A 14497-nucleotide genomic window follows, 5' to 3' on the forward strand; every position below is an offset into this window, starting at 1 on the left:
GAGGCTTTCCCAAAATCATTGTAAATGGCTGCACAGTATCCCATTTCTCCCTCCATAGCCCCACTGAGGCTTCATTATTCCCCACCGTGCAGGTGAAGGAGATGAGAGAATGGTAACCGCCTGCGGTTCCAGCGCGGGTGACCCGCAGAGCGGACTCCCCCTGGGAAACCAGCCCAGCGCTTCCCGCCCCGCCGGGAAGGTTTCTGTGAGCGGTTTCTAGGACTGGGCGCACTTCTCTCCCAGCGCCCAACTCGCGCTGAAACAGCGAAGCCGCGATCCTCCGGCGGCGAGTCCGGGATTTAAGAACCGGCCAGGAGGCCCCGCCGGCGCGGGGCGGGCGCTCTCCGCATCCTCCTCCGGGGCAGGAGCAGGGGCGGAGCGAGTAGTCCACGCCCTCCGCCGGCCGATCTCCCTCAGTCGGCACGCAGACGGGGCGGACACCGGAGCGGCCTGCCGGAGCGCACGGTCCCGGAGCGCGGCGTCCCGGCCGGCCCACCCCGCGAGGAGCCCGAGCGCGCCGACCCGCGCGGGCAGCACGCGGCGGACAGCGGGTCCACGGAGTCGCGCGCGGTGACAGCGGGGCGGCCCGGCCGGCCTCCCAGCTGACGGGCTCCGCCCGCGGCGACCCTCGTCAGGCGGGCGTCCCACCCCAGCCCGCGCCGGCGAGGCCCCGGGCGTCGGAGCACTTCCGGACTGCCCGTGCCGCTTCTCCCCTCAGCCGGCCTCGGGCCTCGGGAAGTTTCCCGCGGAAGCGAAAGTGAATCCTTCGGTGCGTTTGCGCGGGGCAGCGGCCAGGCTCGCGGGGCGGCTTCCGGCCAGGGGCGGGGCTTCCTCTGTCGAAAGTCGGGCGGTGGGCGGGTCAGCTAGCGGGCGTGGCCCGCGTAGCTCCCGGAAGTCGGGCTGTGGTCCTGTCGTGCGGTGGGCGTGGCCAGGCGCGGTCCCCGAAGTCAGGTGAGCGGGGCCGGCGTCGCTCCCGGAAGTAGTGCTGTGGGCCCGTCGGGCGGTGGGCGTGGCCAGGCGCGGTCCCCGAAGTCAGGCGGTAGGCGGAGCCCGCGGCGTTCCCGGAAGTCGCGCGCGGGGTGGCTGACTGTCGGCGCAGCGCCCGGCTGGGTTTCTGCGGAGGTTAGGGTCGGTCCGCGCGGGGGGCTCTGTGACGCTGGGCGGGCCGTCACGCTGTGGCCATAGCTTGCGTGTTGGCGGCGGTGCTGGGTCTGTGCGGCGACATCAAGCAGCAGTAGCGCGCGCTCCCGCCGTCGCGGGGCTCGGTGGCCTTGGCCTGGCCCGACCACGTCCCGAAAGGGCCTTCCCCGGGCGCGGGGGCCGCGGGGGCCGGCAGACGGCAGACGGCAGACGCGGCCCACGCGGTCCTAGACGTGGGCTGGCAGTGGGGACGGAGGAGCGCCGCGGCCGAGGGGAAGGCTGTCACTCTCCCGGGCCTCTTCGGTGGCCGCGGCGTTCGCTTTTTCGAGTGCTTCGTGAGCCCCGACCTTCTTCCCTGAGCATCTGACAGGCCCCCCGAGGGCGGGGGGCTCGGTGGTTCAGTTCTTGGTCCCCTGCGGATCGTTGGCTCCTCCTCGCTCAGAGCTCTTTGTCTTGAGCAGAGCCTGAGGCCGTCATTCTCAGCCTCCTTTGCAGAGGTCCTTTGGTCTTTAGACCACCATTACTTCTTCCCCTGTTTACCTGAAGAAATCAAGACAGGAGTGAGCTCTAGAATGTGGAGCGACCTCGTATTAGATCTGAATTTTGTAACCATCCTATAGAAGCGAGAGTAGGGAGGAAATTGTAGTCAATTACAAACGTGGGAAACCGCAGCTCTTCCGAACACGGGACGTAGACTAAGCTTGTTTAAAATAAAATTGGAGGTATATAATCCTCATAATTATTATTGCTAAAATAGCAGTAACAATTAACTTTAATTTTCTTTTTCCTCTGTCTGCTTTCAGGATTCTGAATATTGATAATTAAAAAAATCCCTAAATATCAACTTCCAAAATCTCAAACTACTATTGGGTGCTTATTAATCCACAACATGTTAATACCACGAGTGTGATTTTAAACACAGAGCTTCCCATGCTTTTGGTTCGATATTATACTCTGGGGAAAATGACTGCGTTGATCTGTAGAATATTGACTTTGAGCCACATATTTTCATAGGTTTTTAAAATTTAGTCCTACATTCCCCATGTTTCTGACTGTAGCATACTTAGTTAATATAGGTGAGCAGGCTTGTAAGATTAGGTCTTTGCCTCTGATTTTAATAAAGACAGATTTCCCTTTGCTATCTGGAGAAACAGCGTATGTTAGTGACTTGATGGGGGACGTTTGGGTGAAGACCTGGCACTTTAGGTGAATCACTAAACTCCAGATTTTAGTGTCTTTATTTGGAGCAATGAGCCTAGAGTCTACCTGACGGGGTCCATCGTGTGCTAACATACACGGCAGACAATGCTTGTTGAACCCATCCAGTCTTCTCTCTTGTACATCATTTGATTCTTCCTTGCCCAGAGTGCGTGTTTATCTGGGGCAAATCATCAAGCTGTTCTAAACAAAGACCCTTGAGAAATCCCCTTGGATACCTGAGTATAAACAGAGTCCTACTGGCAGGAGAAAAGGGGGACAATGATAGGTAGGCAGCCAACATTTTCTATCAGACTCATTATGTATGGTCATCATTGAAAAATTGAAGAAATACCCCTCTACCGCTTAAATATTTTTAAAGTTTTTAATTTTATTTTATTGAGGTATGACATAAACAGAAAAGTGCACAAATCGTAACTGCACAGCTCTGTTAAGTCTCACAAAGTAAACATTCAGAAGAAATAAAATGTTGCCGTCACTCCTGAAACGTCCTGTGCCTCCTCTTGTTCATGCTCTCCTGCTTCCACCTGTTCGTAACCACTGCCCTGTTAATATTGTACATTAACGTTGCCTGCTCTTTGGTATTATTATTAATAATTTATATTTTCCACCAGTTTTACTGAGGCATAATTGACAAAATTGAATATACATATGAGTATTTTTATATACAGACCTACCTGCCTTAGGAGGTAATTTGTGTAGTTTCTTGGAATTTTCAGTTAATTTCAGTGGAACAGATTTGCTTCCCGAAGTCGGTAAATTAAATACTTAGGCAAAAACATTAAGAAATCCTATTAAAATGGACACAGTCACATTCTTAGTTGAAATTAGCTATCTTAAGAGGCTCTAACAGGCTAATGTGCCTTTATTAATTCCTTTGTAACATGGCTTTATAATGTGGTTTTCTACCTGCCTACAGTGTTTTTGTGACTCGGGTATCTAAGTCACTCACAAGGCCTTCCTAAGGTATTTCAGTGCTTGTAAAATTGAGTATTTCGTGGGCAAATAGGGACGAAACAGTTTAAACAAACTGAATCATTGGAAACCGTGCAGAAGGTGTATAAGGTAGAGACCAGACTAACCCAGCAGCCTGCCAACTGAGGAGAACGGCCTGGGTCGAGGCAGCCTCACGAGGTGCGGCAGGCCCGCTGCGCCCCTCCCCTGAGCGCCGTCCCGCCTGCAGGAGGCGCTGCAGATCCTGGTTCTCGGCAGCTCAGGAGACAGGATCTGGGCCAAAGGAGAGACAGCAGGTGGAACTTATCCAGCTGCGACGTAATACCCAGAGGGACAGAGTTCAGGGTACAGTGGTAATTCCCTCCTGTTCCTTCTCTTGTCTGTGAGCCTTTTTTTAATGTCACTAAACATTCATACATAACATCATTTTTGAAAACTGCTAAATGCATTTCAGAGTGTGAATGGGCCATAACTTACTCTCCTTTATTTTGTGTTTGTTGGCTGTTTTATGTGCTTTTGCTGTTCTGTATAATGTTACCAGGAACATCCTTGTATGTAGTCTGTATTCGGCATCTCTGATTTGATTCCTTAGAATGAAGAACTACTGAGCGAAGGAATTATTCTCTTAAAAAAATAAATTTTATTGTAAAGATAATTCATGTCAATTGTAGAAAACTTGGAAAATGTAGTAAAGGTGTAAAGAAAGTAAAAGTCACCTGGCCATCCAAACACAATCCTTGCTAACATTTTAGTGTCTTTCACTGTCTTTTTTCCTGTACGTGTATATCCATCCAGCCATCCACCTGTTAATGTGTTTTTTATTTTTACAGATCATAATTTTGAATGGCTGTATCATGCTATATCTTATGAATGTGCTACAGTTCATTTGACTGTATTCTTTAAAAAAAAACACTTTTTCTTTTATTGAAGTACAGTCGGTTTGCAGTGTTGTGTCCATTTCTGGTGCATAGCATCATGTCTCAGTCATACATATACATACATTGATTCCTTTTCATGTTGCTTTTCATTATAGGTTCTATTAAGAGATTGAATATAGTTCCCTGTGCTATATGCATTTAACTGTATTCTTTAGTTTGGGACAATTAAATAGCTCTTTTTAATATGCATTTAATGACCAACCGCCATGTGCTAGGCCCTGTAGACAGTGCATGAGACAGTTTCCTGCCGTCTGTGAGCTTAACTGAGATGACTCCCAGTTACAGCTGTCTTAACCGGCTCAAGGCAGAAGCAGTGGTGCTGGGATGAGTCTAATGGGAGATGAAGGATGGCTTCCCTGAGGATGTGAGGCCCTCAGGCCTGAAGGAGGCATGGCCTCTAGCCAGGAGGAGACTGTGCCGTGAGAGGGGCTGCAGGGGAGGGGGACGAGTGACTCCGTCCCCTGACCCGTCCTCACAGGCTGGTCAGCACAGAGCTGCAGAGCAGCACCGCCCAGCTGCACACTCCACTCTCAGAGCCCAGGGGCTGGGGTCAACGTGGATGAGGGTCCGGGGTGGGCCAGCCCTAGGCAGAACCGCGAAGCAGGTGACAAGTGTGTTCACGTGTTTTTTCTCACATAACCCTTACCAGACTTGTGAGGCAGGCATTGTTGTTTCCGCGTGCAAATGAGGAAGCTGAGGCTTACGTAAGTTACCCGGGACACGAGGCTAATACGCTTTAGGGCTGGAGTTCACACCTGGGAAAAGCCTGTACTCTTCCCACCATCGTGATGGCCCTGCTGCCTCAGCCCTGCTCACCCCTGCTGACCCCTGTCCCTCAGTCCCCGTGCCCTGCATCTGGGCAGCCTTCCCACCCCGCCTCTGCCCTGCAGACGCGCTTCTCTCCGGGGGTACTTCCTCTTGCTTGGAAATGGCTCATGTTACTGGAAAATGGTTCCTACATGAGCTCTGTTGGGGTGGCAGGGCCCACCGAAGCCTTTGCACAAGATGCAGGAGTTTGGTTACCTGATTTGACTTAGAGGCCACTGCACAAGATTGCTGTCAGCGTAGGCATTTTCAGAAAGTTCTTCAGGTACTTAATCAAAACAAAAAAACCCCAAACAAAAACAAAAACAAAAAATCCTTCTGCTTCAAACATTTCATTAAGAAGAACTTCAAAGTGCAGAATTTAAGATTTTATACCTACAGCTAACATCATACTCAACATTGAAAAACCAAAAAAATATTTCCTCTAAGATCAGGAACAAGATAAGGATGCCCAGTCTTGCCACGTTTATTCAGCGTAGTAGTGGAAGTCCTAGCCAGAGCCATTAAGCAAGAAAAAGAAAAGGCATCCAAATCGGAAAGGAAGAAACAAAACTGTCCCTGTTTGCAGATGGCATAATATTATATGTAGAAAACTCTAAAGACTCCTTCAAAAAAACTGTTAGAACTAATAAATTCAGCAATGCTGTAGGATACAAAATCAGTATATAAAAATATGTTGTGTTTCTATATACTAATAATAAGCTATCAGAGGTTAAGAAAACTATCCCATTTATAATTACAACAGAAAGACTAAAATCACTGGGAATAAATTCAACCAGGGAGGTGAAAGGCCTGTATACTGAAAACTATCAGATACTAAGGAAAGAACGTGAAGACACAAGTAGATGGAAACATTCCACACTCAGGCATGGAGAGAATTAATACTGTTAAAATATCCATATTACAGATTTAATGCAACTCCTATCAAAATTCCAAAGGCATTTTTCACAGAAGTTGAGTTTACAGTCCTAAAAGTTGTATGGAACTACAAAAGACCCCAAATCACCAATCTTGAGAAAGAACAAAGCTAGAGGTATCACACTTCCCAATCTCAAAGTGTACTACAGAAGCTGTAGTCATGAAAACAGTGTGGCACTGGCATAAACACGATAGAGCAGGATAGAGAGCCCAGAAATAAACCTACACATAATGTGATCAATTAACTTACAGCAGTGGAACCAAGAATACAGACGGTCCCCAACTTATGATGGCTTGACTTCGGATTTTTCAAGTTTATGATGGTGCAAAAGCAATAAGCATTCAGTAAAAACTGTATTTTGAATTTTGATCTTTTCCCGGATGCGATACATGGTACGAAATTCTCTTATGATGCTGGGCAGCTCCCAGTCAGCTGTGCAGTCATGAGGATAACTGGCCAGCATGCTTACAACCATTTTGTACCCAGCCAGCCACTCTGTTTTTCATTTTCAGTACAGATTTAGTAAATTACATGAGATATTCAAATTTTATTATAAAATGGGCTTTGTATTAGATGATTTTGCCCAACCGTAGGCTAATCTGTGTTTTTAGCAGATTTAAGGTAGCCTAGGGTAAGCTGTGATGCTTAGGTTGGCTGTATTAAGTGTATCAAGTTTATCAAGACAACCCCATCGTAAGTCGAGGAAGATCTTTATACAGTGGGGAAAGGACAGTCTCTTCAATAAATAGTGTTCAGAAAATTGGATAGCTGCATGCAGAAGAATTAAGTTGAAGCGCTATCTTACACCAACACAAAAATTAACTCAAAATGGATTAAAGATTTGAATATAAGACCTGAAACCATAAAACTAGGTGGTAAGCATAGGTGGTAAGGACCTTGGCATCAGTCTTAGTGATGATTTTTCAAATCTGACATTAAAAGTAAAGCAACAAAAGCGAAAATAAAATGGGACTATCAAGCTAAAAACTTTCTGCACAGCAAAAACCATCAACCTACTGAATGGTAAAAAATTTGCAAATCATATTGATAAGGGGTTAATATCCAAGGATATATAAAAAACTCATGCAACTCAATTACAATAACCAAACAAAAGAAAACCTCAATCTATTTAAAAAATGGGCAGAACATCTGACAGACATTTTTCTAAGTAAGACAAAGACGGTAAAGAGGCACTGTGCTGGCATGAAGTTACCGCCATGAAGACCTGCTCAGCATCATTAACCATCAGGGAAATGCAAGTCAAAGCCACAGTGAGTGGCCCCCTCGCACCTTAGGAATGAACGGCTGTTCTCCAAACGACAAGAAATAACTTGGCTAGAATGTGGAGAAAAGGGAACGTGTACTGTTGGTGGGAATGTAAATTGGTGCAGCCACTATGGAAAACAGTACGGAGGGTCCTCAAAAAACTAAGAAAAGAACTATATGATTCAGCCATTCCACTTCTGGAGTTTATCTGAATAAAATGAAAACACTAATTTAAAAAGATATATGCACCCTTATGTTCATTACAGCACTATTTATAATAGCCAAGATGCGGAAACAATGTACGTGTCTATCGTTGGATGAATGGATAAAGAATTAGTGACGTGTGTGTGTGTACACAATAGAATATTATTCAGCCATTAAAAAGAATGAAATCTTGCCATTTGCAACGACATGGAAGGACCTTGAGGGCATTATGTTGAGTGAAATAAGAAAGACAAATACTGCGTGACTTCTTATATGTGGAATCTTTAAAAAAAAAAATCTCATAGATAACAGAGAACAGGTTGGTGGTTGCCAGAGGCAGGAGTCACGGTGGGGTGGGAGAGATGAGTGAAGGGGTCAAAGGTAAAAATAATAATAATAATAACAGTAAAAAACCCAACAGCTACAAAATACAGTGGGGTATCCTGGATTGGATCACGGAACAGAGAAAGAGCATTAGTAGAAAAACTGGTGAAACCAGAGCAATGCAGGGAGTTTAGTTAACAGTGACACTACCAAGGCTGGTTTCTTAGTTTTGATAAATGCACTGTTAGGAGAAACCGAGTGGGGCTGTATGGGAAAAAGTAAAACTGAATATGCAGAAACAAAAAATTAAAAATGAAAGATTTTGCAGTCAACTCTCATATATGCACTGTGTGTCATTCTTCTCCGCGTTCTCACGTAACGACCCAACTGCTTACCCTTCTCTCCGTCCACCAGTCTGTCTGCAGGGCGCCTCGCAGGTATCAGTACACTTCCCCGGAAGTATTTCAGCGTGCACACCACTAACGAGTTCAGTGTGTTTACAGACAGTTTATGTAAAATTTGCCTGCAATTCTTGAGCAGACATTTGCTGAGTACTGACAAACACCTTTGCTTGTGTAACCTGAACCCCCACTGAGATGACAGAATGTTATCATCACCCAAGAAAGCGCCCTCACCGTGTCCCTGGGCAACCAGTGTTCCTTTCCCACTACAGACGAGTTTGACTGTCCTAGAACTTCATGTAAATGAAGTTATACTGCGTGTGTTCTTTCATATAAGGCGTCTCTACCTCAGCACAATGTTTTTGTCACTCTTCCACACTGCTGTGTGCATTAGTGGTTCATTGCTTTTGACGGCTGAGCGTTATTCCATCCTGTGAATACAGCACAGGGTTTTTTACCCATTCTGTTGATGGATGACTGTTCGCAGTTTGGGGCGACCATGAATAGAGCTACTGTGAACACTGCACAAGTCTTTGGGGACACATGTTTCCATTTCTCTTGGGACTGGACTTTCTTGGCCATAGTGTAGGTGTATGTTTAGTTCTATAAGGAACTGCCAGACCCATCCCAAAGCGGTTGTGTCTTGTCTTCACCAGTACTCGGTGGCGTTAGCCTTTTTCATTCTGGTGGGTGTGTAGTGGTATCTCATGTTGGTCCCCAGTGGATTTTTAGTCTTCATTTCAGTTTGGGGAAAATGAAAGAAAAGAAGGGAAGAAGGCTGAAGCAAATGGTTCTGTTTTGAGACTGTGTGCATTGCCGGCTTCATAGCACAGCGTGCAAATTCTCCAATCCTCATCCTCTCCACATCTTCCTATTCTGTTTAGATAGTACAGTCTTCTTTTTTGTATTCTTCAAATTCCTTTTTATGTTCATAATTATTTTAAACCTGTTTATTTCTAAGGATGTTCAATAGATTACTTACCTGAAGTTCTTTGGTGCCTAATACTGCTCTTTTGCTGGGTGTGTCTGGCTCATGCTTTGTGTGTGTGTGTGTGTGTGTGTGATAATTTTGGAGAGGTAGCTCATATTAAGTTAGGCTTTTCTGTGGGAATCCTGTCTGATCTGGTTTGCGGGTGTTTTGTTTGCTTTAGCCTCATAACCCAGTGATGTTGTCAGCCTGTGACCACTTTCTATATAAAAGTTCTTAATTTGGGGTTTCCCGGCCATAAGAGATAAGACGACTGTAAATTTAAAGCCCAAATCTGTTTGAAGACAAGCCCAAGGTTATAATTTCCCAGAGACTTTTTTTTTTTAGACGCCCAGTCTAAGACAAACGAGTTCCGTTGCTAGTGGACAGTTCTTTCTGTAGTCCATTCTTTCATCGAGGGCTAGGGTACCTTGGTAAGTGCCCTGTTAAGGGGGAGTCTTTGTTCTAACCCTCTTTTCTTGCACATCCTGACCTCCGCTCCTGTCTCTGGCTGGGTCTTAAACCCTGACCTTGGATGTCAAGGTTGGCAGCCCCACAGGGCACCTGTCTTAGTTCGGCTGCTGTAACAAACGACCGCAGACCGGGTGGCTGACACAACAGACATTTATTTCTCGCGGTTCGGGAGGCTGGAAGTCCAAGATCAAAGTGCTGGCAGATCCAGTGTCTGGTGAGGGTCCACTTCCTGGTCTGTAGAAGGCCGGCCCTGGTTGTGTCGTCACATGATGGAGAGAGAGAAAGCAAGCTCTCACGTCTCTCATAAAGACACTAATCTCATTCATGGGCCTCCTGCGTGACCTCAGTACCTCCCAAAGTCCCCACCTCCAAATATTATCACATTGGAGTTCGGGCTTCAACATACAAACTTGGGGTGGACACACGTTCAGTCCGCAATGTCCATCACGGGGCTCCTGCCCCACCACCAGTGCCCTGTTTGTGTCCAGTCCCTGGAGTTCTTTCCTTTCCTTTCTGCTGAGCCGAGTGGTGCATTTGAATCGACGTTTGTATTATGTTTTCCAGTACATACAGGCCCTTTGTAGCAGGAGGGTTTTCAAAATGTTCTAGTCTTTCATTTGTCAGAAATGAAAAGTCCAAGGAATAAAGACGGTGGCCTTCTGTGATGCTTGGAAATACCTTCTGAGGACTGAATCTGTCCTCAGAAAATGAAGGCACGCCCAACGCGTGGTGGAACTTTACATAATTTTGTGAATAATGGCTTTTTTGCACTAACATGTACTCTTATTTTCTTCATAGGGCGCAGCTCCGAGGGAAAAAGAATTTGTGTATTTGGGGGGCATCTGAGCGTTCAGAAGGAAACCAGACATGTCCCTGGATGACATCAAGATGAAATCTGCCGACTTCCTGGAGCAGGAGGACCTAGACAGCGGGGGCTTCGGAAGGGTGTCTTTGTGCTTACACAGAACCCATGGACTCGTGATTCTGAAAAAGGTGTACACAGGCCCCAAGTGCACCGAGTGAGCTGGGGGCAGGGCGGCGGGCCGCGGGCCGGGCCGGCGCGCGAGGCGGGGCTGCGCGGGCGGCGGAAGCAGACAGGCCGAGGTGCCCGCGACCCTGCAGGGCGGCTGCTGGCGTCGCGTGTCGCTGAGGAGGACTGGGCCGGGCTAGTGAAGAGCTCACAGCTAGTAAACGGGGGAGAACACTGTCGAGGAGGAAAAGGAGAAGGAAGGAGGCAGAGGGTGAGGCAGGACTGGGGGACAGTGACGGCAGACTCGCTCGCTTCGCCGTCTCCGTGAGGACCAGGCCCCAGTGTGGGCGGGGGAGGCGGTTCGGGGCAGAGGCTGCAGAGCCTCCTTTCACGCAGCCGGCGGGTCGCTGGACGGCGCCCCGCGCTGCCCAGCGCGGCCCGCCCTTCAGGCCGCGATGCGGCGCAGCCGCCCGCGTCCTCTTCGGTGGCCCGTCCGTCCGTCCCCTGAACGGCCGCCGAGCGCCCCGTGCCGGTCCCGAGGGACGAGGGGCGCACAGTGACCGGAAACGGCGCGGGCTCGCCGGGCTCGTGGTCTGCGCCTGGAGGGGCGCGGCGTGGCGCCGGGAGGCGGGGAGGAGGCGCTGCCCCTGCCGCTCTGAGCCCGCGCTTCCCTCCCGCAGGTACAACGAGTCCCTCCTGGAGGAGGGCAGGATGATGCACCGGCTGAGGCACAGCCGCGTGGTGCAGCTGCTGGGCGTCATCATGGAGGAGGGGAGCTACTCGCTGGTGATGGAGTACATGGAGAAGGGCAACCTCATGCACGTGCTGAAAACGCAGGTAGGGGCTGTGCCCGGCCCGCCGCGCTGCCTCGGTGGCTCGTGCGCGGGTTAATCCTCCGTCAGTTGCGGGACTATTTTGAATTTCGTGAAGTCAGCCCCTCTTCAGATCTTCCTTGAGTTTCCCTGCCCAGAAGGTGCGCTCACCCCCCTCTCAACCCCTGCGTACAGGGGTCCATCCCCACTTGGAAGGTCCCCTCGAGGTCGTAGTGTTGAAGGTGGCTTTTGTCAGCCGCTCTGAGCCCCACGGTTCAGAGGCAGGCACTGTCTCCATGAAGCACGCGGTCGGATGTGGGGCGCGTGCATAATGGGTTAGCTAAATATTGACTGATAAATGATACCATGAGCAGGTGGAAGATGAATGACTGCACTTTGATGCCACTGAAGAAGCTCACAGGTTAAATATAGAGCCCCACAGTAACAACACTGGATGAATAAGGTTTAGAACAGGGAGATTTAAATTGCCTACCAAAGCCGAAGAGGTTTGAAGCATTTTTAAAGTGTAGGTATCTGTTCGGAGCAAGGCCTTGTGCTGGTTGCTCAGGAAGCAACAGTAAATGTGACTCAGACGAGTAAAAGGGGACAGACCAGCAGGTGAATGGTCCAGTGTGTGTGATGGCATTTTGATGGACGCCTTCCTGGTGTGGGGTGTGGGTGCACAGGACAGGCTCTCACCCCAGCGTGGGGGAGACGGGAAGGGGTTCCAGGAGGAGGATGCTTGAGCCAAAGTCTGATGGACAAGTAGAGGCTTGAAGCAGAGAACCAGGGAGTCAGTAAGTGTTCAGCAGAGAGAAGGTCATGTGCAAAGGAAGGGGAGCCGAACCGGGGAAACTGCAAATGCTGGGGTTTGGGCGAAGCAGAGATGCACAGGGGGTGGCAGGGCGTGACTGTCCTTATAGCAGACACCCCCGTCTTCCCACCTCCCCCCCGCCCCCGCCACCCCCTCTGCCTGAAGCTGTGTCAGGTCTCCTAAGTCAGACACTGCTCACAGATACCTGCGGGAATGAGAAACGATAATCACTTACACACGTCTTGGTGTAATTTGATGAGATCGCTCCTCCTCCCTAGACTCGAGTCCTGCTACGTGAAGTAAGCAGGCATTCTGATTGGGAGAAAAACTGGGACAAGAGACATTCTGCCGGCTCAGGCAGAGATACGGTGCCTCAGACAGGGCTCCGGAAGAAATTCAGGGGGACGTAAGGGAGAAGCAGGAAGAGGGCTCAGAAGTGTTTCCTAAATCCAGAGGTACGGGGGAAGCTGGGGGCTCTTTAGCTTTTCTTTATATGGTGGAGATCAGGCTGCTGATATAGTAGTTCAGCTACGTTATGACTTAAAGACGTTTGGGGGCTACACATACATTTTTAGGAAACAATCTGTTTGTAAACTAGAGACTGCAGGGCACGCGCGCGCGCACACACACACACACAGTGAGAGACTGTTTTTCAATGTTAAGCAAAACTAATATTTAACTACTTTAATAGAAACTGGAATTACTGTCTGTATTAACATTGATGTTCCTGTAACTAGAATATAATTGTAAGTAAGGGTGACTGAGAGTCTGCAGAGACTCGAAATATCTGATACCAGATCACCGTACATGTTTTTAAGCAGTGGGAGCACGTTCCCTTGTATTCTTTTTGCGTTTAACCTTATTTCATACACATACTTCCATGACATTGTTTGTGTATTTTATAGCAGCACGTCATATTAGTACGCCGTAGAGGATATTTGTGATTTTTGTTTACAATATCAGTTCATTCAACAAGCATTACAGGCATCATACAAGGTACTCAGGCCACATCCTAAATAATAATAATAGTAATAATAATAATAGTAATAATAGTAATGATGATGATGATGATGTTTGGTTCTCAAGAAGCTTAATTTTATAGCATTTTTACATACTACCATATTGGTACGGAAATTTTGCTTTTACACTGACAAACCCAGCATTAATGCCCGTAGCACTGGGATGAAATCTTTCTTAAAAAGAGGCTTGCTTTGCAATGACAGCAGCCCTGCAGAGGATGAAAAGGAACCTTGTAGCCGTTCCCTCAGGTTCTGACCCCGTGACTCGTGAATGAAACAGGTGCTTTGGCTTCTTGGATTACCGTTCCATTTCACAGACTTACTATCACTCGTTTTAGATCAGTATTCCTCTTTCTGTGAAAGCAAGGATAATTATGGAGACCATTGAAGGAATGTGCTACTTACACGGAGAAGGTGTCATACACAAGGACCTAAAGCCGGAAAATATCCTCGTTGACAGTGACTTTCACATTAAGGTAAGCCATCACCTAAAGGCTCCTGGAAGACTGGGGTGACTTTAGGTGTAATTCTCCCTGGAAATCCATCTTTGGACGTGGTAGAGGCTAAAAGAGGAGCCAGCTCAGCTTGTAATTGGTAACGGTGGGGCTAAAAAGCCCTACCAAGGAATAAAAGGAAATACAGACTGGTTGGGGTTTATATTTCTTATGTATTCATTTACTTTCATGTCTTTTTTTAAAATCAGTCTCCTTTTGAAAACTCTCTTTCCAGTGTAGTAAAGGGAAAGAGATTTTCCTTCCGTTTACTCAAGAGCAAGAGTTAACTAGGTGCAGCATCTCACCTGATTGGCTTTGGCAGCAGACGTCTAAGCACAAGCACCTGAAAGGGGAAGTCGCACTGGGGGGAGGACTTGGGAACTGCTTGCACAGGCGTCCCTTTACCACAAGACTCTGCTTCTAACACTCTGTTCTAGTCTTGGACAGATATTTTTATTCCTATGTCTTTAAAAGAAGGTTTTCCTTTACATTAATAACTTGGCTCATTGTTCTGGGTTAGAATTTGAGGATTTTAGACAATCACATGCCAGAATTCATCCCCAAATGCTTGGATTCCTCGAGCAAAAGTGAAACTGTGACCTCCGATTTCTTCACTGCATTGTTCTGTCGCTTTGCCCTGCCACCTCCCTCTTTGCTCTGTGTCTGACCTTGGTATTTTTCTCTTTGCTTTTTTGTCTGTTTTTCTCCTCCTTCCCATCCCATCTTCTCTTAGGTTCAGGCTTGCAGCTCAGAGCACG

The 14497-nt window shown here is 47.9% G+C and overlaps 1 protein-coding gene across 4 annotated transcripts in view; it reads left to right on the forward strand.

Annotated features, from left to right (window-relative positions):
• The first annotated feature begins 430 nt into the window (after positions 1-430).
• RIPK1 (receptor interacting serine/threonine kinase 1) overlaps positions 431-14497 on the forward strand; it is a 35587-nt gene continuing 21520 nt past the window's right edge. For 2 of the 4 annotated variants that reach the window (XM_031435273.2, XM_031435272.2), the window contains exons 1-4: positions 431-769; positions 10429-10649; positions 11281-11437; positions 13584-13721. In XM_031435273.2, the coding sequence (XP_031291133.2) occupies positions 10498-10649; positions 11281-11437; positions 13584-13721 (447 nt within the window). In that variant the 5' untranslated portion in view covers positions 431-769; positions 10429-10497. Of the gene's footprint in view, positions 770-10428; positions 10650-10713; positions 10872-11280; positions 11438-13583; positions 13722-14497 lie in introns of those variants that run through there. The other 2 variants (XM_064476138.1, XM_064476139.1) reach the window with 2 other exon arrangements.

Source organism: Camelus dromedarius, chromosome 19, assembly GCF_036321535.1.
Source record: "Camelus dromedarius isolate mCamDro1 chromosome 19, mCamDro1.pat, whole genome shotgun sequence".
In the NCBI taxonomy this organism is placed as follows: Eukaryota; Metazoa; Chordata; class Mammalia; order Artiodactyla; family Camelidae; genus Camelus; species Camelus dromedarius.